The sequence below is a fragment of the Micrasema longulum genome, unplaced genomic scaffold, assembly GCF_059751315.1.
Source record: "Micrasema longulum isolate JH-2025_06_02 unplaced genomic scaffold, ASM5975131v1 h1tg001119l, whole genome shotgun sequence".
In the NCBI taxonomy this organism is placed as follows: domain Eukaryota; kingdom Metazoa; phylum Arthropoda; class Insecta; order Trichoptera; family Brachycentridae; genus Micrasema; species Micrasema longulum.
This window is the reverse complement of record NW_028278307.1, coordinates 158,620-185,052: the sequence shown is the minus strand read 5'-3', so window position 1 is coordinate 185,052 and position 26,433 is coordinate 158,620. Positions and strand designations below refer to the sequence as shown.

General features: G+C 34.0%; 2 protein-coding genes across 4 annotated transcripts in view; one reads left to right on the top strand and one right to left on the bottom strand.

The window, feature by feature from the left end:
• LOC148276954 (monocarboxylate transporter 10-like) overlaps window positions 1-19,209 on the top strand; it is a 31,063-nt gene extending 11,854 nt beyond the window's left edge. For 2 of the 3 annotated variants that reach the window (XM_088233540.1, XM_088233542.1), the window contains exons 2-3: window positions 10,021-11,145; window positions 11,268-19,209. In XM_088233540.1, coding sequence (XP_088089666.1) covers window positions 10,021-11,145; window positions 11,268-11,599 — 1,457 coding nt within the window. In that variant the 3' untranslated portion in view covers window positions 11,600-19,209. The remainder of the gene's footprint in view (window positions 1-10,020; window positions 11,146-11,267) is intronic. The other variant, XM_088233541.1, reaches the window with a different exon arrangement.
• LOC148276953 (exportin-4-like) overlaps window positions 18,143-26,433 on the bottom strand; it is a 26,046-nt gene continuing 17,755 nt past the window's right edge. Inside the window, exons 12-15 of the mRNA XM_088233539.1 lie at window positions 25,445-25,708; window positions 24,798-25,004; window positions 24,437-24,615; window positions 18,143-23,628 (exon numbers count right to left, since the gene is read on the bottom strand). Of these exons, the coding sequence (XP_088089665.1) occupies window positions 23,418-23,628; window positions 24,437-24,615; window positions 24,798-25,004; window positions 25,445-25,708 (861 nt within the window). The 3' untranslated portion in view covers window positions 18,143-23,417. The remainder of the gene's footprint in view (window positions 23,629-24,436; window positions 24,616-24,797; window positions 25,005-25,444; window positions 25,709-26,433) is intronic.

Here is a 26,433-nt window from a genome sequence, read left to right as displayed (position 1 = left end):
AGTGAAGTTAATCTTTGGCAAAAGACAGCCCTGTTAATTGATAAGTTAGTTCCGATTTACAGTTACTATGTACCTACTTTTCATTGACTTCGATGTCGTATGTAATGGTAAACTAATAGTAAGAAGGTACCTATAATAATTAATAATACCTTTACACAAGTTACCGTACATTCACGGAGACTGGACCGCTGCTGGCGCTGTGCACGTGCAAATCACGAGCCCACTGCGTGATATCGTATGATTGGCCCATTTCACACCACGGAAAAAAACTACACGGCATGAGAAAATACAAAACGGCGTATCGAAATTTAGTGTTTCACAATTATTTATTTGTTTAAGGCATGGCAAACGCAATGACCAGTACACCATGAGACCGACTAATCTTCAGTCGATTCCTTTTGCAGATTTTTTACCAGAAAGTACTTGCTTAATTGAAATAATGATATTTATAAATTATCATTAAAATCTCTTTTGTTAACTTTTACTATATTATTTGAATCGGGTTGTGGTCCCGTGGCCAGTGTTGCGGACTCACGAATCAGAGGTCCGAGGATCGAACCCTACTCTACCGCAACTTGATTTTGAGTGAGTTAGAACTCGTTGAAAATGGTCACCAAAATTTAAATATGTGAGTAAATTATAAGAACAATATTTTGTGTATGTGTAAATGTTTGCAGACAGGCTGGATTTCCTCCCTGGGGAGTTATTCCGATCTAAATTTGTTCCAACAAAAAGCGAAAGCATTTTTGAGAAGGAAATATGGAAGTCTAGGCATTTACAGGGCGTATGACCTGTCATTGGGTGTTTTAAGTGGCCACTTTACACACTGTGTAACATTCACCATTCTGTCGATGTTTAAACATCCACATTTCCTCAACTCTTCCATCTGTCGACTTTTGTGAAGTAAAGGTTTCAGCTTCTTTAAATAAACGAAAAATATAAATATTAATAATTTTTTTTTAAAGGTACAAACGAATCTAATAAATATTAATCCATTATGATTTTAATCCACGATAATAGCCTATTTATTATACATAATAGCCTTTAGATGTGACATAGGCTATTATCCGTCAGATATCACGCGGCTGGTTTGTTTATTTGGAAATTCTTGTAATAATGAACAGACTTTAGGTAAATTCATTACCGGAGACTGGACATCTATAGGTATTGTACACGTGCGGACCACTAGCCACTGCGTGATAACTATTGGCCATTTTTAATTACTGCCCTTTGGTCAAATATTATTAAGCCTCAACGACACCTAAGAACAAAATATGTTTTACTAAAAATAACAATAAAACTTTGAATAAATAAATAGAGGTTTAAAACAAAGTTTAATGCCATTTTTATTTATACGTAAAACCACAAATTTCGTCCCTGTAATAGGTTAATGTGAATATATTATTTTTATTTATTTATTAGCATATTATTATGCACGCATACGCTCGATTGGTTTTACAAAACAAAAGTAATACCTATAATTAAAAAAACAAATTAAGACAGTGTTGTACAATAAAAAAACAACAGTGTTGTATTGTTTTTTTTAAATAGCGATAACAAAAACGTTGCAATAACTATATATAACTAAATATTACTCATAGTATAACTAAAAACAGCTAAAGCATGTATATAAAATTCCAAGAAAAGGCTCAAAGTCGGAAAAATAAATTATGGCTTATTGATATAAAATTCAATGGTTTATTTTATGCTAAACAAATCACACGAGTTAATCATATTTTAAATTTTGGGCCCAGGCGAATGAAGATTACAATTCTGTCAGTAAAATAGAACCAGAATCCAGGACGAGTGTTTTTGATTCGAATGCTACTCCCCTGTCAATTTAAGCTCAGTTTTAGATGGAATCTGTGTGATGATAACAAGTTTAGATGCATTGGGACATTCGGTTTTTCGTATTGTTTATCTTGAGGAGAGAAGTGAAAATAGACATCCGAATAACAGTATGAATGTATTTAGAATTTCAGATAAATTGGCATTAATAAAAGTATGCACGTTTTCTTAACAAACTGTATCCAATTATATTGCGTATATAAAAAAATATACCTAGGTACCGCAAAGTTGCAAAAATATCATTTCTGATGTCTAAAATTAAAGTATTATACAGTTCTATAAATATTAGGCAAATTAAAATTAACAGCTTAAAAATTACATTTAAAATTATGTCAAGTACAAAAAAAATTGTATTCAGCAAAAATAATGTTAAAATTAGCCACTCCTCTACTGGGTTCTTAATCATCATATTGGTCAATGTAGTTTTTTATGTTTTTATTTAAAAAATAAATATGTTTATGTTTTCTGTTTATATGCATAAACATTGTATATGTGCTATGTTTGTGAATCGAATCGCATATTTAAAACTTATCTTTATTTTTACTTAACTTATCAGTATTTTTTTAAAACTTATCTTTTTTTATTGATTACGTTTATACCCATACTATAACCTTTACTCTGTAAGAGGCATAACTGCCACCTATATTTTTTTAGTGCATCTTTTTTATTGCATCTTTTTTATTTATTTTGTGAAAAACCCTTTACAATGAAAGCACCCACCTCTTTCCCGAAACTGTTCATAAAGATTTGCGTCTTTCTTCAGTTTTGTATATTCACTATCAGTTTTTAAAAACGAATAAAGCAAAAATTTAATATTTCTTTACAATCAAACAGCGGAAATAACAAAAAAATAAACTTGAAAAGCTTTCGTTGTACCCCTTACTGCAACATTGTCAATTTGTGATCAATCAAATACACATGGTCAGTACAATAACTTTTTTCTAATTTCTCACTATGACAGTGAAGGAATACAGTGTTAGTTCCAAATTGTGAACGCGGCCGCATGCACCAGATTTTGCTTCGGAAAACAAAGAAGAACGTAGTAATACAAAAAAATTTAACAACGACGACGCAAAACCCAAATACATATAGGAAACATTAGAAGAATTTGTCCCATACAACATGCACTCAAGCAACAGAAAAAAATAAATATGCATACTAAATCACATTAGTACATCAAATTGAAAAAGTAAAAAACCATTTATTGTAAAAGCCCTCTATGCATTTAATGTGTAAAATAAAAAACAATTTCTTTCATTTACTTTCATGCACCCAGTGGTCCACATGACACTGCATGGGTACGCCAATAATGCAGCGTATTAAAAACCATCTGTTACATGAAGTTAACGTGTAGGTAAATTGCTCCAGGGATAGTGAAATATTGCAGGAACCTTTAAAATGAATATTTATTTATGAATCGATTTCCAGAATCAACCACTACGCAACGATGTGAACTTATTTATACTCGATATTTTTACTCAGGATTTTTACCTCCTGTCAGGATTTTTACCCGAGAACATTCATCGTTCGACTGGTCGAAACCACTCGTCCAAGGTTCTGGTTCTATTTCACACACATAACTGTATTATTCATCCGCCTGGACAAGAATACATATTAATTGACTACATGGAATTAATAGATAAGTAAAACTGTTTCGCGCTTAAATATCGTAAGTAGGTAATATTGTTTAATAATATGCATGCTTCCACTTTCTATTATGTTGTATCCCAAATCAACACAGGGCTCTTGGCCTCGTAGAATTAGGGATACGTTATTATTTTTTATGTAATAAATGTATTTGTGTGAATAAATGTATATTTTTGAAATGGTATCCTGAATTCTGAAAGTTGTCAGGTGAATTACCTACTGTTGTAGTGAATACTTGTAGTGTGTAGTGGGTAGTGTGTAGTGTGGGAACTGTAACGTTATACGGACTGACACGAGACAGAGCTATTTCGACTCTATAGTGAACTGAAAATAGTATCCTCTGGTTAATTATAAAACGAAATCTTCGAATTCAACCCGAGATGCTTTCACTTTATTTATCTATTGAAATAATTATATGACATCATTCAGCCAATAATAATTCTCTACCAATAAATTATTATTGTGAGTGTAGGTACCTATCAAGTAACATTTAGGTACCTTAGCAAAAATAACAAGTTTGTTTTAAAATTTGCAATAGGTTGCCTGATTAATCTGCGTTTCGCATTCGATTTTACATGTATAATTAAAGCTTGGTAGTAAGTGCTAACTTACTATTAACATTACAACAGAGATGGAGAATATTTTAGAGAAGGAAATATTGAAGTCTAGACATTTACATTTACCTGTCATTAGTTGGTTTTTTTAAATTTTTAATTATTTATTTATACGTTTACAACAACAACAACAAGGGTACATACCCCGTTCCAAGCTTGGCAATTATATTTTAATACATGATAATAGTTTACAAGTTAATAGAAAGCACAGAATAATAAAATACAAACTTACTAGTAAACACATTTTGATACAAATACATACACACATACGCATATATAAATATACATATACACATACATATATATACACATACATACATATATATATATATATATATATATATATATATATATATATATATATATACGCATACATGTTTATACACCCATGCGCATACACATACATAAAACATAGACAATTTATTTAATATAATGCAAAACTTCATGATTGCCACTTGTATATTTTTTTAAAGTTAGTATTATTTGTTTTCGTATTTTATTTTCAACGTCCAGTAAGAATCTCTAATCCGCGGCAAGCATCAACCTTTCTGACTCCCTACGACCAATGTCATGAAAGAGCGAGGTCAACACCTTCCGCAACTTGATAACACGCCCGCTTTTCCGTGATTCTGGCAAAAAGTTATGGATCTTTTTGCCAACGTAATAGTGTTGTCTCGATGCCAGAACAGTGTTGACCCCTTCACTTAGTATCATATCCCTATTGGAAGAGGTATCTTGTATTATGGTTGTGGGTATTTGACTCTATTTATGTGTGTAACCATTACCGTTCACTGACTAAGTTTAAGTAACTACTTTTCATACCGAGCGTCATTCACCACTTTGTCTATGTTGAACATTATAACTTAAATTATTTCAACTAATTACTGAAGTCAAAGAGCTGAAACCTTTATTGTTGTGAAGAGATTCATCTGATTAAATTATTTCACACACTAGGCAACTCCTGAAAACAATTTTCCAATTTTCAAAACCAGTTGGTTTTATAACAATATTTTGTTTGTCCAAATATTTGTCGAAAAGCGACTAGATTTCACCCTCTAAGGAGTATAAAAGTAAATACACGATACCTATTATGAATTCTGCTGGGATTCTATGTACAAAAACGTCAAAATATAATTTTGGTTTAGTCCACGAAACTGCTAAAAATAAATGCATCAAAGTCCTCTCCAGATAAGAATACCTACGCTCGCATAATGACCGCAGTGTGAAATATGTGTTGGCTTAAGCATTCTTATCTGGGGTGGTATTCCAAACGCTCTCGCGGCCGATTTTCTCGCGTATTTACATACAAAATACACGAGAAAGACTGTTTTCTCGTGCCACGAGAGCGGTTCAGAATAGCACCCGCGGCGAGGACTCTACCTTGGTACTCAAATAGTATGTAAATAATAGCGTACGAATCAAGGATAAAAATAAATCGAAATTAGGGATGTGCTATTTCACACACGCTAAAAGCTTCAAGAACCCTTGTTATTTTATTTCTTCTTTTATAAAAAAAAACATCAAAACATTCGTTTTCTTATTTACTCAAACATTGCAATTATTGTGCGGTCACATTCAGCTAGTCGTAAAATAACTGTCCCAGAAAATAGAAATACAGTTGCGGCAGAACGAGGTTTGAACGTCGAACTTCTGATCCGTGAGTCAGCGATACTACCACAGAACCGCAACTCGGTTCACTTAGAAATTTGTGTACTCACTCCACATGGTTTATCGTTTACTCACTCCTTTGAGTATTTTTTTCTTTCATAACTTCAATTATAGATCAGTTGATATTTTTACAACGTTCCTTCAAAGCAACTATTTCCGACAAAACCAGCTATAGCTCTATATTAAACAATATGGCCATTTTCACACCACAGGAAAAATTTACCCTACCGCGACACGTTAAAATAAAATCGGGTGGATTTATCTTATATATATTATGTATCGTGCTACCCGGCCCGGCAAAATTAGGGTGGGTGTATACTTATTTATTATGTTTTTTTTATTTTTATTTCTTTAGTTTATACTCTATATTTTGCTAAAGGAAATCAAGTGAAGAATAATCGGCCTCATGTTGTATTGGTTCGTGCGTTAACCTGCCAATTAATAAATATGAAAAAAAAAAATATTTGTATACATATTGCCCTTATTTTACCGGGCCGGATGGATTAGCGCGATACATGTGAAATGGGCATATGGCTCATAGGCCATTGGTCAGTGTCAGAGTGCGCTTAGCCACATGTCAGTGTCAAAGTGTAATTAATTTAGAATTCATCGAACGCCGGAGAAAAATCTCGTAATGTTTGCCCTGCTACACCAAAATAAATTACTATACAGTATTTTATTCGAAAATTTACATTACTTGTTTATTTCCACATTCTTTCGACTAACTAAAAATAAAAGGCCAATATTATAACGGCCATAATTCTAGTATTTTAAATAACGCTGCTCTTGGGGCAAAATGGGTGGAGCACAATAGGGTGGTACCCCGTTCCGCCCCTGATAATTTTTGTATGTATGTTAATTCTAACAAATATTATAAATACGACTGTTTGTTACGCTTTTATACCTCTACCGTTACTTTTTCAACCGCTGATGATGTGAACAAATATATAAAAATAAGAAAAACCAGCCGGCAGACCCGATCTAAAAATTTTAAGAACCAAGCTGTTAATGCAGTCGTAAGTGGAGAAATGAGATACGTGGCAACGCGACGTCCAATCGGTATGCACGAAAAATGCTCAATGTTTTATTTAGTTTATTTTTCCACGTGCAATGACACATCAAATAAAGAATACTTTTTGGTATTATTGGGGTTAGTACCCTATTGTGCCCTGGGGAGTGGGGCAGAACGGAAAATTTCCCCTTTTTAACACTATTTTTTTATAATAATTATACATTTAGATGAATTGTTTATTTCGTAAATAAACTTACAAATCGACAAATACTAGGTGTTATTTCTTTCAAACTTTCACAAATTACAATTAAAGCTTATCCACCCCGTTCAACTCCGGTATATACATATATTAGGTATAAAAATAAAATTGATTGAATACATAAAAGTTTTTTTTTCTTACCTATCGAATATTTTTAAGTAAATTTATATTTTTTTTATTTTACATAAAACAAAACAAAAATGAAGACATAGGCAATAGTCATGGGTGTGCGTGGGTAAAGGTTTATTTTTTTATTGTGAAGTGAACCTTAAAAAAATGGAAAGAGCGATGCAAGGAATTCCAAAAAACGAATAAAATAATTATATTATATTTTATTTTTTTATATTTGTTTGCACCACAACAGGCCAAGATACCCAATTACAGCGGTGAATTACAGCACAGAACACCCAGGCTTGAGAAAAATCAAATTCAATTTTTGTGTTCTCACCGGGAATCGAACCCAGAACCTTCCGTGCGTGAGTCAAGCGTCTAAACCACTACACCACCAATATATATGTATTTTTTTAAAAGAAATTGTGTTGTATTATTTCGGAACCGTGTAAAAAGAGGTTCAAGTGTATAATTATAGAGTATCATCTACATATGAGGGTAACATAAGCAAACTTAGAAATCTCCATTGAGATATTTGCGAAAAAATTTGAAAAAAGAATTGTGAGATTTAATCAGACAATATAGCATGCTGAAAGTTTGCGGCATCGAGTATAATTGAAATCTGTTTTTGTAAGATTCAGAGACGGTTTTGAATTACGCTATTATTTAGGTAGATAGGTTTTTATGTATAAGTAGTTTATTTTGGCATCAATAATTAATTTTCCGTTTTCAGTGGAGATTTCTAAGTTTGGTTCTAATACCCTTATACAGGGTGTTCTTTAAACCCTGTCACATCCGAAACTACGATGATCAGTATGGGCAAGAAGATATATCAGAATATTTCAAATATATTTAGAATAAAGAAAATTTAAAAAAAAAAAAACATTAAAAAAAACAAATGGTTGCTGACTTCTGCAGGGAAGAAGCGAGGGAGGCGTGGCCGCGCGGTTGACAGTGTATCAGACTTCCTCCCCCCCCCCCTCCTCGTTTATCCCCTGCACTAGTAAGCAACCGGTTGTTTTATTTGATATTTTATTTTTGTAAATTTTATTTGTTCTAAAAAAATATTTTCATGTGCCAATATGTCTTCTTGCTCATACTGATCATCGTGGTTTCGGATGTGACAGGGTTTAAAGAACACCCTGTATACCGTATGCGGTATGTGGGTAGGTAAGTAGCATAAAATCGATGTCTGCTAATATTATCAATTGTGTTTAATTTACCCATCCATGGTCTGGTTTCTGCGCTGCGCTGTTGTGTCCTCTAGATAAATTATTGAAAATTAAAACGATTTCTTGAGAACGATGGGCCTTACCAATTAAAAGCGAGCGGCGACTCACAATCTAATACGACTTATTCCTCTTCCATTCTTAATTTTCTAATGGGTTCTGCAATGCTACCGGCTACCGCGCACCGCCATAAGTGAAGTAGTTTGGTAGGTATAGTCGGGGTCTACTATCAAGGCGCACGGAAGGAATGCGGTAGTGTGTTGTGACGCCGTCCGCTTAAGTTTCGATAATATTTAGCTGGTCGATATTCACGAATATATTATATTCCTGAATATCAAGGCGCCAGTTTTTATTGAAACTCAACCGGGCAGCGTCAAAACACATTACTGCATTCCTCACAGAGTCGTAATTAGCCCGCAACAAATTACACGCGCACTTTGAATGGTTCTGACAAGCCACTGAGTAAAGTTAGTGACTAAAGCTTTTGAGGGAAGTTAGTGACATATATCTACTTTCGTCCTTAATGTACCAAATTTACCGAAATCAAATGGAAATATAATTTTTAAAGGTTGATCATAGATCCGACTTTTTGGGCAAAATATCCATCCAGGGCAAAATTGGACGGTTTCGCGGTACGCCGAAAGTGTCAAACATGGCGTTCACTTGTTTACGGAAAAGTGCCTCACAAAATCGTATTATTAAATCGATTTAGATCACTACAGTCTTTTAACTAATAATATTGCTTTTATTTATAGGAAACATATTCGAAAACCATATTTGCCGCAACAAATCGGTTTCTTAGAACAGGCATTTGCCCATATAGGAACCGATTGCAACATTAGGCGTATTAATATTTCTGGCTTGCCGACCCTTCATATACTGAGCCTACTCCTAGTACAAGCAGAATTTGCCAGAGTGTTTTTTGTGCCATTTTTGTAACATTGTATGTATAAACTAATAAATAAATAAAATAAATACAGTTTTGAGGCATATGTAATTCAGAAATATGTTGGAATTAAAAATCAATGTCAATTTCTCAATAAATACTACTTACTTTGTCTAAATTTCCCCTTGACAGCAATTATACGTTAATAAGCAAAAACTTTGGTAGGACACTGCCAGTGCTGCCAGAGTAGCAATTATACCACATGTAATATTATGTGCCGCGGAAGTTTCGTCTCAAATTACATTCAAGTCTCATGTAGTATGCTTTTACGGTACTTACTAGTTTTAAAATTATGGATGCGGCACATAAGTTTTGTTTAATCTATTACGTTTTTAAGGAATAAAAATAAATATGAAAAAACAGTGTCTTCGGCACGGGTTACCCCGGCGGGGACCGAATTATAATTAAATAACCGTGCTAGAAAATGGGAATCAAGTTATGATAGTGCGGAGGTCGAACCTCGGACTTCTTCGTCCGTAACACAACCATTTTATTTTTTTAATTTGCTAAAGGTGTCAGTACAGTGCTAAGAGTGTCATCAGAAAGTCTGAATTAATAACATTTTTAAAAAGAAGTTATTATTGTATAACATATAAATAATATTATGTTTTAGTTCGGGAATTACCTACTAGTTGTTTTTTTTTGTACTACTGTCTGAATATATACATTACATAAATATGTTGTAGCTCTGGTGGGATCCCTGTCCATCGGAAGCATGTTCCTGCTGTCCCCCGTGGCCGGAGTGCTGACGGACCGCCTGGGGCTGCGCCTCACCACCCTCCTGGGAGGCGCGCTGGCCGCCGGGGGCATGCTTCTGTCCTCGCTCCTCAGCCACTCCGTCCCCGCCCTCTTCTTCACCTACGGCTTCATGTACGGGCTCGGCGCCGCGCTAGCCTACACGCCCTCGCTCGCCATCTTGGGGCACTACTTTAGCCGCCGCCTCGGTCTGGTCAACGGCATCGTCACCTCGGGCAGCTCCGTGTTCACGGTCGTCATGCCCCTCATCCTGGAATACTCCATCTCCGTCTGGGGCCTGGAGGGCGCCCTCCGCGTCATGGCCGCCATGTCCGCCTTCGTCATGCTGTGCGCCCTCCTCTTCAAGCCGGTGCCGCACCTCGCGGAGAGCGGCAGAAAGAATCTGGAGAAACAAAACTTATCCAAGGCGCTCAAGTCCATCATCCACGTAGATAATTGGAAAAAGAAGAGATACGTCATATGGGTTATAGCCATTCCTTCCGCTCTCTTCGGCTACTTTATTCCCTATGTTCACATGGCTTCCTTTGTGGCTGTAACATTCGGCTCCAAGAGCAATTTACCCGTTATGTGCATCGGGATCACTTCCGGGATAGGCAGACTCCTGTTCGGGTACATAGCCGACCACCCCAAAGTCAACAGAATAGTCCTGCAGCAGATAGCATTTTACAGCATCGGAATACTGTCCATGTGTTTGCCTTTCGCTCCCAACTACGCTATCCTCATCACCATCGCTCTCGGAATGGGTCTGTTTGATGGCTGCTTCATCTCCCTTCTGGGGCCCATCGCCTTTGACCTGTGTGGCCAGCGAGGGGGCACGCAAGCCATCGGCTTCCTGTTGGGCCTGTGCTCCGTCCCCCTGACTATGGGGCCCCCCATAGCCGGCCTCATATACGACCACACGCAGTCTTACAAGCTCCCTTTCCTGCTGTCGGGGATACCTCCTCTGGTAGGAGCGTCTATCATGTTCCTCATGACATACATAAAGGATCCCGTAGTGGGAAATCACAAACCTACTATTAATGGTCTCGCTGCACCTTCAAATGCTTGGAAATCAGGTGAGTTTGCATTATTTTAATCAAATACCGTATGCTAAAAAACAAATCATATTTTTGTAAAAATTAAACCAATTTGAAATTTTTAGATACATTTTAAATAAGTAAAGACATTTTGTTTCCAGATTCGAATGGCACCAAAAAAGCGAAAGGCTTTTCAAGCAATGGGGAGTCGAAAGCATTGACAGCGATAGCATCACCAGGTAGATGTTGTAGATCCCCATATGCGCTCCTAACACCGAGCTTGCCCATTGCACCGCACTCTCGCTTGTTGCACCACCACTCCTCACTGCCGGCTTTCGTGAAAAGCTCTCCACCCACATACTACTCTTGTCCTACTAATACTCACGTGGACGTGCTCTCCGTATGGCCTGTATGCCAACACCAGTGTCAGCTCAAACTGTCTCCCAAAGGAGTACAAAGTTCTAAATACCAAACCATCTCCTTGGTTGATTGATTACACTATATAAAGTGAAAAACTTTAGTTCAAATTATTCTGTGAAAGACCCCCGTTACTCATTACTTTTTCACAACATTTGGACATCTTTTCTTTACTCTAAACTAAATAATTCAAATAAACCTACTATAAATACGCAAGTAATGCTCATGCACGCCTACTTTGTGTATTCTGTGTTTTCAAATTAAAAACAACACCTTTTTCACAATAGTTTGTACACAATACGATTTACCTGTGTGTAAGATCCTCCATTATATAAGGCTTAGATTTAGATCTCAGTTTTAGTCAGCATCACTTTTTAAATTTTCTTAACATTAGTGGTCAAATATTACAATTTAGATTGAAGTTTTATTTCAAGCAACTTGTACTTTTTTTTATAAACAAATTCATTTATAAAAGCTAATCACCATTATCTCAGTGTGTAGTAGGTAAAGTCTTAGAAGTTAATTTTAATTAAGTTAAAAAAAGAAAGACTTCACGTCCACAATCCACTGCCTATATATTTGTTTAGCATTTGATGTACCTAACAAAACAAATAATCTCATAATTATTAAGTACTTATATAACTAATAACTTATTGTGATACTAATTGTAGATACCCACCCTATTGTGACTAATTCTAATCTATGCAAATAATGTGTATTTTAAATACACAGTTTTTTTTTCATGATTGGTTAACAATTATAACAAAAATAATATAATGTATGTAACTTGATATTAACTTTAATTCTGTGATATCTGTAGTTGTGTTTGTTTATTTCTTAGTTAACATAGTATGTAAGAACACTCGATAATTAAGTTGAAAAAGGCCTGGACTCCTACTACAAGAGACAGTAAGAGATTTACCAACATTTGTCTTCAACTATTCCCCAAAATAGATTATTCAAATAAAATTAACACAATACCATTAAATTAACACTAAAATTGGCATTAACATGAAATTAACACAGTAACCGACAAAAGGCGATGAAGTTGGATGAAGTTGGATTGGCATGGTTTAGCTCAAAGTTTTAGGTCTTTCGTTTTTTTTAATATATTGTATACAATTATTGTTTTGCCCTTGTTTGTCTTTGCTAAATAGTTTTATGTTCTTTTTGTTCAGTTTCTTGCATTTATGTTTCTTCGTGCAACTGTTGTAATTGGCTTAGGCCGTATATATAATAAATAAAAAAGCAACATTTTAGAAAAATTATACAAATATTCTAGATATATCAAACAGTAAAGTTATATGACTTACCAGCAAACATTGGTAAATCTCTTGTTTAACCCTTTCAGGTTTCAATTATTTTGTACATAAAAAATATTTTGTGTTCTATATTTATGTAGGTACTAAAGAAATCATTTGAATTTTTTTATATATAATTTTTTTTTAGTTTTTTTTATTTTAAAACTATTTAACACTCACTTTTAATAAACGTTCGCTCTCAAACTGATAATAAATCCACAAATTCAAAAAATATATGTTATTATCTTACTATAAATGTTTATTCAAATTAGTTTAATTTATAATAAATAAAACTTTCTTGAAATATCATTTAGAACGATGACAAGAATTTCTCTTCAAAACAAACAAACTAGCCATAATCCAGCTGCCAAACTAAAAAAAATACTTTTCTGTGTAATGCAATGCGACTATCAATATAAGCAGAAAAAAATAGAGACGCACTTAGGGATACCAGTATTTATAAAATAAACTCGCCCCTTTTTAAACGTCAATTCAGTACAATTTTAACCATGGATCGTGTGACGCTAAACATTGAAAATAGTTGTTCAGTTGTGTTAACTCAAGGTGCATATCGTGGCCAACAAACACCGTCTGACAACATTATTCGCCCTTTGGTGTCAAATTTTCTCGAGCACGGGACAGTGGGAGATTGTCCACATGCTGTTCATCAACGCTCAAGACGTTCCAATGAACTGGTTGAAGCGGTAAGAAAGAGTGTTGCCGAAAACCCACATGTGTCGTATTGTCACCGCGGTCAGCATTTTGGCATCAGTGGAACCACTTTGCGGAGCATTTTGAAGGATGATTTGCATTTGTTTCTGTGTAAAGTGCAATTAACTCAATGAATATTGCTGACAGATCGTCCACGTCGCTTGAAATACTACCAAACAATCACTCGAATGGCTGACACTGAACCTGATTATTGGAAGCAAATTTTGATGAAGTCCTTCAAACAATTCATCATTCAACATTCGAAACAAGCAAAATTTCCTATTTGGGGAATGGAGAATCTACACGAGATCCATGAAACACCATTGCATGGCCTAAAAGTTACTTTTTGGGCCAGCGTTTGCGCCAAAACCATAATTGGGCCATTTTTATCAGAGAAGGCGAAACGTGAATCGATATTGGTGGATGTTGGCTCATTATACCTGCCCAGAAATGTGTGAAAAAGGTCTGGACGGTTACTGGTTTGAACAAGATGGTGCGCCATGCCACACTGCAGAGCAAACAATGCAGTTTCTGCAACAATAATTCCCTGGACGCGTGATGTAAAAAAAATATGACATTGACTGGCCACCCAGATCTCCAGATTTTACCCCTCCGGACATCTTTTTGTGGGGTTATTTGAAAAAACAAAGTATACGCCAGCAAGCCTTGGACCATTGACGAGCTTAAGACAAACTGAAAAACCCTATATATTAAAAATATTGAGAAATAAGAAAATATTTTCATGCCTCCATAGCAGCGGCATTCGAGTAACGCGGCGGCATTTGAGTGCAAAGTTTCTACTGTCATTAATATCCATTATTTCATTAATTTGTTTCTAAACTGTAACCATCACTAATATACCATTTTTTTGGCTTTTAGTATTGTATAAACATATATTTTTTCCCAGTCCTGTTTAATTTTAAGATATGATTTACCCCTATTTGAATGGATCATCAAAATATTGAATGTATGTACATTTCAAATGTTAAGAAAATTGAGAATATAACCCCATTGCAGGTGAAGTGAACAAACTGACAAAATGATCAAACTTTTGAATTCAAAGTTTCAACTCTGAGCTTTGTGCCTAACTTTTTTGTTTTTAATAATAATAATAATATTTGGCTGATTTATATAGCGCCATTTTTGTAAAAAATCACCTCAAGGGCGCTTTACAATTGTATGCCTAAACTTACATTCTAACTAAACTAAAGTGATATATTATATTTCCAGATTTAAAATTGAGGGTATGATAGTCTAAAGAAGTGGGATTTTAGTTGGGATCTGAACTGACTGGGACGGTCGATGATTCGTAAGTTTGAAGGCAATTGGTTCCAGGCAGAGGGGCCGGCGGCGGCAAAAGTACGATCTCCAAATCTAGTGTTTGGGGAGCGCCGGATTTCGACAAGTTTTCCTCTTCCTGAATCAAATGCTGACTTAAGAGTAGATTTTCTTTGACATGTATTTTCCCTAATACAAAGGTCCGATAGGTATTTTGGAGCCATTTCATGAAGGGATTTGAATACTGTCCAGCAAAGCTTGTATTTTATTCTCTCTGGGCTTTTTAACCAGTGCACATCTCGAAGATGTTGTGAGATGTGAGAATATTTTTTTACTCCCGTAATAATATACTGTTTGTATGCAAAGAACCAGGTAAAAAGGTTTTTGGATAATACTGATTAATGTAATACATATAAGCAATGAGCAATGAGTTTACTTCACCTTTAAAATATTCGTTCACTTCGCCTGCAATAGACTCATGTTGTGTACCTGCATATTTATGTATATATTATGGTATCATGTTGTATAAAATTTTATTATTAAATGTTTTTTTTCTAATTTCAGATATTTAAAAGAAAATAAAAACGTAAAAGATGTGAATTATCTGAATAAATAAAATACCATTATAATTAAATGCAGAAAATATGGACGTGGTTTTATAAAATTGCATAATACATCATTGTTCACGTAAAAGAAACTGTGATATTATATAGAATTGATGAACATCTCTCGACAGAAGTGAAATACAATTCATAATGTATAAGTTTGCTGTAAATAGGAACATGGCGTTTCATATTTTTTACTCATTGTGTAAAATACTGACCTCATGGAGATGAAAATTACATTTGAGAAAAAATCTGATTCACGAAAGAGAGAAAAACCTAATATTTTCCGTGGCATAACATTTTTTGGGTTTTTATGTAGATATTACTCAATATCCGTTAATACGAGCGCAGATCCAAAAATTCACAGAATGAAGGAATTATGCTCAAAAAATTTAGCTATGACCTTTCCGGCCGATTACGATAGCATGAACTTCCAGGGATGGTGTGCCCCTTTTACACCACTGCATGGAATCTTATTTTGATTCAGGTTCATAATGATGAGTCCACGTTTCATCTCCGGTCAAAAACCGATTCAAAACACTACCTTGTTGTCTCGGCAGAGGTCTAAGAAGTCACAGGGACTCTCGACGCACTAAATCTTTTGAAGCGGCGTAAGCATTTTCGGCATCCATCTCGCAGTGACGTTCGACTTGATGATGTAGGATTCTCTTAACACATGTAGATGATATTCCTACTATTTCTGCTAGCTGCTTTTTCTTGAAATGGGCATACACTAATATACGAATTATTTTTTAAAAAATTAAATTTGATGAAGAGGGCTCAACAGGACATCCAGAGCAGGAGTCTTCTTCAATTGACTCTACCATCTTTGTAAAGACTAGACAATTTGTAAATCATGGTTTTACTGGGACAATATACTGCTATATATGCGTATACTGCATCAGCTTTTCTATCATGAATGTATTTTTTTTATTTTTTAGTTTGAGAAAACAACAGCATTACAGAAAATATCTACATATTATTTAACAGTTTTATAAGACATTTATAGTTTTCTACTTATGGATATTTTTTTTTTACAAACTTTGAATTATATAAACTAGAAATTTAACACAAAAAAAACTGAAAAAATAGGTATGGTTTGTATATTTTAGTGAGGAAAGTATGTTAGAGAATATGTTACTTTATAAAAATATTGGTAAATTAAAAATCAAAATATAATACCATTATGATTTTCAACGGGGGTTCTAGCAGTGCGCAGGTATATATAAACAAAATAAATCAATATCGACAAAGACTTAATTATAAAAGTGTAGCATTCTCGGGATTGCTGCATTTTTATTATTTCTCATACTAGATGCCTCAACATAAAATAGTTGGTTCAATGTTGTGTTTTTGGTTCAATTGAGTTTAGTGAGAAACTTGATGACAGCTCGAAACTCAATTTTATCAATACTCAGTATTTTTTCCGGACTGACTCACTTAGTCCGTGTAACTTGGAAACTAATAACTCACTATTTATATGACTCCTAATATATATTAGTGATGAGTCACACTATTTAAGTACTCATGTATATTAGAATCCCTACCTTTATCCCTAATTAGTAACCCTTCCATTCTGTAAATTTTTGGACCTACCCCTTATACGTATCAATTTTTAAGCAAAATATTTTTAAGCCTTTGTGAAACAGATTTACATATCTCCGCTAGTTAAATGTAGGTACTTAAAATAAATCAAACTACATAATATGGAAATCCTTTAACTACTCTGGATTTTAGCTGTGTATTAATTTTTTCTAGTGTTTATTGTTTATTGTTAGTATTTTTTTTCAGATATCTGAAAAAAAAAATAACCAGGTTTTACATCATATTGTTCATAATATTTGGGTTTAAAAGTTAGTGAAAAAAAACATTTCATAAAGTTAAAAGGTTGCTAAACGTTGTTTTAAATGGTAATAATTATTTATTAAATCTAAGCTTCCACATTTACAAATATAATTATATACGCCACTGGCCATTAGTCTTCATTTTCTTACAGAAGCTGAACTTTGCTCTTTTTTTTTATTATTTATTTGACAAAAATATATATTTAAACTTTTTACTTATTTTTATGTATATACATACACATACATCACCTTAGTACTAAATAGATGTGGCCTTAGAAAATGTACCTAATGTATTTAATGTTTTAAGTTTAGTGAACGCAATCATAATTTATATTATAAATAGGTATATGCGTACATTTGTATTAAACCTTTTTTCAATTACTTGAATGACTTAACTACTACCTACTGATTTCGAAACACAATTTATAATTTAAAAAAAAAAAAAATTCCCAATATATTTGCAAGTAGGTACCTAAACGACAATATTCATCCATTCGGTGCGAGTATGTTTTAAGAGTAAGAAACAAATTAATATAGTAAAAACATATTTAAAGAGAGGCTGAGTTTTAAGACTAGTAAAGGTTTTTCAGTGGTTTTCAACAATATCTTAATATAATTGACACATTTCAATAGTATATCACAAAGCGTGCTTCTAATATTCATTATAAAAATGTATTATTTTTAAGTTTATTTGACACTTTTTTGCAAATATTTATTTAAATTCAGTGATACGAATTGTACCGCCCCAATAAACGAATTATGGAGATTAGGTTGAGTAAAATATTTAGGTAAACAATTTTTGTTTATTAGAGTTTATTATACACATTTATGCTATTATATTTTAGTTACAAACAAGAAAGGAATAGGAGACACAAATAAATCGTATGTTTGGTTTCACTGTTTTTATAATGTAAAATATCAACAGCTGTTTGAGATTAATAAATGAAAAGCACACAGCTGAGATCCATTAAACATGTAGAATATGATACTTATATAATTTAAACATCACATTATAAAAGCTAATGTTTATAAGAGAATATAAAATCTATATATTAAGGCATGGATTCCAAATGATATGTGTGTAGGCGTTTTCAGTTCGGTAGAAAATTTACAAGTGCCTAAAGTTTGCATAATATGTATGAGGAGTCATTCACAGTGGGATCGATAACAGGGTTCAGGGTGTTTTGTGTGTAAATATATGTATTTAATATTAATATTTGTGGGTACTCCCAAAATCTTGAACCCACTTTTGAATACTGCATTTAAAGTAACTAATACATGATTACGGAGGGTAACTTTTAATTAAGAAATAATAATGTTTGAAAAAGTGCTTGTATTTCCATATATTAGTGGACAATATTTTATATTATGAAAATTGAGAATGATGCATATGGAAAAGAGTGTACATTCAGAAGAAAAGTGCCATTAAACTAATATTGTTTTTATCAATTAAAGATTACAATTTTGAATTTACAAATATGCAGTACTTATATTTCTAAATATATTACGTACCTTCCGAAGTATGACACGACCAGTGCCCGAATTACTTAGGAGGATTTATTTCTTGATTGTTATGTTAACATTGTTTTTAAGTGCCATAAGCTCGAAGGATTTACAGTTATTAATCAATATTGACTAGTCTCGAAGAAGGCAAATATGAATCGTGATTCCGAGTGGGGAAGTTAGTCATTTGCACACTTCGTTGATTGATATTAATGCAAACGTTATGATTATCCACGAACATTAAGTTTAAAAAAGTGCATTTACATACTTATTCTTAATTATAAAATTACATAATACATCATATGAATATTATTCATTTTAGAACTTAAGATATAACAATACTGAAATGTTACTTGATATCTATTAGCAAAAATTAATTTTAGTTAGAAAATTGTTTAAAGAAGCTGTTTTTGTTTTTTATTAAATAAAATGTGTATTATCTTATTTTGTTTTAAATTATTAACATTTAAAATTTCCTCCCTTTTTTATAAATATTATGATAACAGTAAAGTTATATTTGGAGCATTTATGTTTTAGCGCACAGTGTTGGATTCATTAATACACACCGCACGATTAGAAAAGTATCGTAGATGTTTAGCTTAGAGAGAAGTGACTATTCGCATGCTGATATGGAGTCTGTGTAAATATTTCCAGCCTACGAAAATGTAGAAAGTTATAAAAATGTAAGCATATTTGTACAGGTAATGTGCATTAATTAATAACAGAAAATGAGAAAGTATGTCATTTTAGTTTTTTAATTATCTTAATATAAAATTCCAGTCAATTTCACCTAGCTACAGGGCCGATTAGTTAAAATATAAAATTATTTACTGTTTAATGAAGTAGTGATTTGATTTTGGTGAAAATTTAAAAATAGAAAAGAAAAATCTAATCAAATATAAAAAAGTTTTACATTTCTCACCTGTGCCATAATTTTTTTATTGTATTACAAAAAGAGGATTTTTAAATTACACACGGACATACATACTACATTAAATCAAAACACCAAACACATCTAGTTAGTGTTTTATTCAACTTGGATGTTGAAAAGACATAAAATACATGTAATTTGTATATTTCTTTTAGTTTAGAAAATTACCTTTGCACAAAGAATCTCTGTTTAAAATTTCATTTGTGATTATAATTTAATAATTTTTTGAAAAACATAATATTTGAATCTAAAGAAAGAGAAAATCATTTTAAAGGCATTTATGACTTACATTTAGTTCACAACAGTAAAATTATTTCAAAATGCTGTTTCATTGAACTAAATTAATAGCTACTATAAAATCGTGAAGAGTCGAGGAAGAACAATTATTTGTATGGTGCATTTATTTTGCAATTGATTGGGATGGCCAAAGCTTCAAGATTGTTTAAATAGAAAATGGAAGTATAAGGACAATACTTAATGTAAACTGAAACCATTCCATAATATATTATTTTACATTCTCAGGATTAAAATAAAATTTAATTAATACCAAAAGAGAGTGATCTAATCCTGAGCATGGGTAAAACATTTTATTATAAACATGCCTACCTGGTTAATTATGTTTGTAGCTTATTCAGTTAGACACAACTTTGTATGAAGGAGAATTAAGATTATCCTAAAAAATATACAGGATACCTACTTATTTTCGTAAATTTGATTAAAGTCATGTAATCATAAAACAAAAATAAATATAAAAAATAATATTTATTTCATTAAGTTTCATATGCATATATTTACAAAACAAATCATAACTAGATCTTAAAATAAAATTTATATGAAAATTTATACATAATTTATTGAGAATCAAAGTCAAATATTAGGAACTAAAATAACATTACATGATCATGCTTTTAAAAGTGTCAAGGAAAATCAAATGATAAAAGTACTGAGAAAAACACAAATACGCTCAGTTAATTAAAACTGTTGAAACAAATAAAATATTTCATGAATAAAATACAATTACTTTTTACATCAACAAAATACATTATTGTATTTGATCTAAACATTTAACTAAAGATACATATGTGTAAGACCTTTCTTAAGGGTATGACTTACTTAATGTAGGTAAGTTATTGGTAAAGTCAAAGAAGTTAAATGAAAGAGTTTTAAAAAAACTAACATATGTACTAAGGAAATAAGCTTAGTCAAAGCAAATAATAATCTCGATAATATCAATTTTGACTGCAAAAAAAACTACATTTCTCCAAGAAAGTTATCTTCACTTATCACAGCCATTTGGTGTCAAGTATTTTTTGCACTGAAAATCTGCTAGAATGCCTAATGTTATGAAAACATTAAGTACAAATGTAGAAAGAAATACTTTACTATATTTCGGAATTATCAATAAAAGTATTTGATTATCGAGTAAAAAAAAAAAAACATAGTGGGACAGATTATCTGTGTTATTAGGTGATGATTACCTATAGAATTGCAGTTTATACAAACCGAACGACTAGAATGTGGTTAATTTTCATTTGTGTAGGACTTCCTAATTCAAATATATTTTACTTTAAAGGTGTTTATGTTTTTTTTTATTTTTCAAAACCAGATAATCATTTGTTATTACTCGGATATTTTCATGAATTTAATGGATAAGTTTTTTAGAAGATACATAATTACGAGTTCCGTTGCGGTACTAACATGACGTAGACAAAATAGTGGGGGAATTTTTTATTGGATTATAACATGCGATGAGAAATGGATCTTGTATGACAACCACAATCGGTCATCGCAGTGGTCATATAAAGGGGCTCCAGCCAAACAAAGCCCAAAATGAAAAATCACCCAAAAGGTGTCTATGGTAACAGTATGACGGTCCTGTGTTGGCATTATCATAAAGATATATATATATCACAGCTTCATAAAGATCTGGCTCAACTGTAACTGCAGACGCATATTGTCAAGAACTGCAGGCAATGGTGGAGAAGCTCGCATAAAACAAGCAAAGCTGGTCAATCGCTCATCGCCGCTGCTGCTTCACACAACACCCTAGGAATCTTGCTTCAATTGATTACCATTTTTTTTTTCAATTCTGCAAACTTTTTACACGGAAATTTTTTTACTCCAAAGAGTCAGAAAAATGCCTTCATAGCATTTGGTGACTTACGGTAAAGACATTAATCAACTGCCATTAAAATGTCAAAACTGTATAGATACGAGTAATATAGGACAATGTTTTAATTGATTCAATATATAATTTTCCCACAAAAAATGTTTAATTTTTCTATATAAAATAGCAATTTAATAGGCAAGCACGTATACTGATTTTTCATTCAGTTATAATCCAATGTTTGAACATAATGTTCCTATATCTTGAAATTAATTAAATTATCAAAACAATTGTATGTACATATCATGGAATTAGGCCTTTATATGTAATATTTATACTTTTAAAAATATATTTATACCTAATGTCACAAAGGGTACTGCATTAGTGTTTTCTTGAAAATATTATTAATGAAAATATGTACACCTGATGTCTGTCCAGTAAAACATTATAATATGTACAACATTAAAAAACAAAAGCGGTTTAAAAACCAGGGGCTTTATGCATGGAAATATGATAAAATTCATACAGATTCATATGAAACGAAATATTAATAACATCGCAACTAAAATTCAAATTCAATTGCTACAAGTGGAAGCAAAAATGATTCAAAATCACTATAAAAACTCATTTTCAGAGTAGTTCGTAGGGGTGTATTTGAGTTATTGGTTTACAAGTATAAGAATAAATAATGTTACTCTCTAAAATGTTAATATTTAACATGCAACTGAAAATACTACAGAAAATTGGACAAAAATTTATTTGCAGTCATCTCAGATAGCTGAAAAAGAGGTAAATATATCGGCGCAAAAATATGGGTAAGTAAAAGTAATCAACGCATAAACATTAATAAGACATCTTAAAATTCAACACATTGAAAGGATTTTAAAAATACAACTAACATTTCATGTTACCAAAAAAGTCATTCATATATATATATATATATATATATAGCATAACGGAATATTTATTTTAAAAAAGGGCCGCAGTCTTTGTACAATTTGGAATTAAATAATTTTTGGAATCATTCCGAGTCAAAAATTTAAATCTAAATTTATTCAACTGAGTGGGAAAACATTTTTAATAAGGCATATGGAAGTCGAGTCGAGTCCATTTACACGAGTTATGACTTTACAAACTGTGTACATTTACACATTCTGCCCATGTTTAAACAAATGAATTTTCAGGCGTTGCCATTTTGGTGAAATAATTCAGCCAGAAGAATATCACCCGCACCGATAAAGGTTTCGGCTATTTTACTTCACAAAAGTCAACAGATGGAAGAATTGAGGAAATACGGATGTTTAAACATGGGCAGAATGGTAAATGTTACAATGTGTAAAGTGGCCACATAAACAAACCAACGACTGGTAATAAGTCCTGTAAATGCCTAGACTTCCACATTCACTTCACAAAAATGTTTTCCCTCTCTGTTGCAATAGATTTAGATCTTAAGGGAGTGAAATCCAGCCTGTCTACAAACATTTGGACATACTCAAAATATTGACAAAAATTTTAAATTACGAATAGATATACATCGGCTAATTTGTACTTCAAAACAAACTCGAACATACTTTTGAGGATGAGATTTTGCAGATGAGAGAAATGGGAGTCAGATTAGGCGGCTGTTTGCATCTCGGCTATGAACTTGTCGAAGTCGTCCCTGAAGCGGAGGCTGTCCTGTCTCTGGCCATCGAAGCTGTGCTGCGCCAGCGCGGCTGGCAGTCCGGAGCGTAGCTCGGGCTGAGCGGACAGGAGGTTGTATACGGCGGAGGACACGGGCCGCGAAACTTCCTGCAGAGCACCGCTGACACTCAGGCTCAGTAACCTGCAATTATAATAATCGCTTCAATTAAAAACCATTTACTTTGACGGTTCATAGTTGATAGTGATGTGAACATTTTTATTGAGACACTTAATTTTATTTTTTAAACTTTTGTAATAATTCTATCATCACCCCCCCTGTCTGAACCCAATGGTGCGTAGGGCACTGCACACTAAATGCAGGGCATATTGGTTATCTGTTACATGTAGGTAAAGTGATCAGCTTTACTCCTCGGGTGCCAGTCCAGGAACATGAAATATAACAGTACAGGACCACCTTTTTTATATTTGTTAGAGGTTAACTAATATACCTTTTAGGATACTTTTTAAGATAGTTAATAATGTTGGTAGTAAGACCACTCTCTACTATTTTAACTATTTGTGTTTTTTAAAGAAGGCATTGTATCTATTACTTACTTCTTGAATAATTTTAGGTGAAAATTTATTATAGAGGTTGGTTGAAGCTAAAGTCAAATTATCAAGATTAAGTGCAAGATCACTTTCTGTGGTTTAAGTATTTCAAAATGTTCTTCGCTAGTGAAAAGAGAGTGCCAAATAAGATACTTCACATAAAGCCACGGGATAATGTAGCATTGCTAGACGTTGAATGAAATGCAGAGGCATGTGTATGCTATAGGCATCAGGACTGGAGAAGTACATGGCAGGATAGAGGAAGATGGCGATGAATGTTGGAAGAGGCCAAGCCCCACTACGGGCTATAGAGCCAATGATGATAATGTGTTCCTGCCAGTTTGGAGTTTAGGTAAGTTCGTAGATTTGTTGGGATCTAGAAATTGTGGCATATACTATACCTCTCTGTAAGGGAGTGCAGGGCTTGCATGAGGCGGCCACCCGGGGGCGCTCCCTCACTGGCCAGGGAGGCCATCTCACCAAGCAGCTCGCACACGGGTCCCGCGCCACTCCCGCTCTCCATCCCCTCCCCGATGGACGCCACTGCAGCGTTGAAGTACTCCTCCTCCAGGGAGCAGATCTAGTGACATTAATATACAGTGAGCTAAACTTCAGCTTCAGAATGAATTTTTTTGAGGTATGAAACGCCTAAAAATTTGTTTTGATTATGCCAACATGTCTTCTTGCTCATACCGATCATCGTGGTTTCAAGGTGAAAAAAGAAAAAAAAAGAAGAAAATAAATCCGGTGATTGGAGTTTACCGTTCGCGCTCCCAGGTCCTGCAGCAGACGGTAGTACTGGCTGGCCAGCAAGGGCCGCGCCAGGTAGGGTGAGGGCGGAGCGAGGCGAGACAGTACGCAGCGTGCGGCCACCTTGGCTGCATACCGCCCCGCTCCCTCCGCGTCCGCCTCCTGCAGCCAGCCTGCCCCCACTACCCCGCTGCCAATCTCCATCACCAGGGACAGTTCCTAAACACCATACAGTCGTAAAATAATGTGGATATTGTCGAGTAGTATTTTTTATTTAGCTTAAAGTTAACAAACAGTAAAATATATCAATATACACTCATCAATTTTTATAAAATAAAAACATTACATATCTTTCACCAATTAAATGTGAACACTAATAAAATACACAATAATCAGAGTGCTGTAACATAGTGTACATGTAAAAGATGACATATTTTGAAATCGTCCAAAACATTTTATTTTTCCAAAAACTGATAGACAAATTTTGGGGTGCGTCTTATCATCCTCAAAATACAGTACTTTCTAGGCTTTGGACCTTGCTTCTATCCAATGTCCCGCCTGAATCACTCACCCGCTACTAGGTCGAGTACTGACTGAATCACATTAGCCGAGCACTTTAATTTCCGTTGAAGAGTAGTAGGTAACATAAGCGGTCTCACCTCACAGAACTCGTCCTCGTCGCCGGAGTGGCCGTGGCGCGGCGGGGGCGGTGCGGGCCGGGCGGCGTGCGCCAGCAGCGGTGCCGTGAGCGCGCGTAGCAGCGCGGGCAGTGCCGGCGATCCGGCCAGCAGCGCGGGCAGGCGAGCAGCGGCCGCGGCGCACACGCGCAGTGCGTCACTCGCCGCGCCACCGCCCGCCGCCAGCCGTCCGCACACCTCCAGACACCCGCACAGGCACTCCCACACGTACTCTGCCGTGCTGGACTAAACATTCCTTATCGTTATTCACTACATTCTTTTTTTTTAACAATATACATAATTAGGCTGGGAATAGACTTCAGATTTATTCAAATGATAGTAATATTCGTATATCGGAAGGCGTTCATGCTATAAATCTATTGAAACATTCCATAAACATGCGATCGATTCTGATCCAACTACTGGATCCAACGTTCAACTAGGAATTGTCGCCTATCTTATTACCGATCCAATTGTCTGAAGACACGCAATGCCAACTTTTGCATAAAAGTAAAATATAAGTTCTACTTTCTCTTTCGACTTGTCAGTTTGCATGTGAATATTATAATAAATATCAACATTTCTTATTCTTTCACATTAGTACAAGCAAATATGCAATCGCTTAAAGTTCTTAGTTACCCACATTGGGAAAGATCAGAAACGACTGAGACCATAAAATAAAAAAGACAATAGAATCGTATGTGAATTTGTTAAGTCGGATCTCATATAATGGGAAGCAATCTGATGCCTATTCCGTCCTTAAAGGGACGTGCTCTGAACCACACATATGACAAATATATATATATATATATAGCCCTAGGATTAATATCTGTTGGGTTATTGCGAAAAAAAAAGATTAACATCAATGTTCTTGAAATAGTGCAACAACTTCTTGGCAACATGAAATGGCTCTGAATTATTTCGAAACATTAGATCTCCAACAGCTTGTTTCAAATACATATCTCACAAAT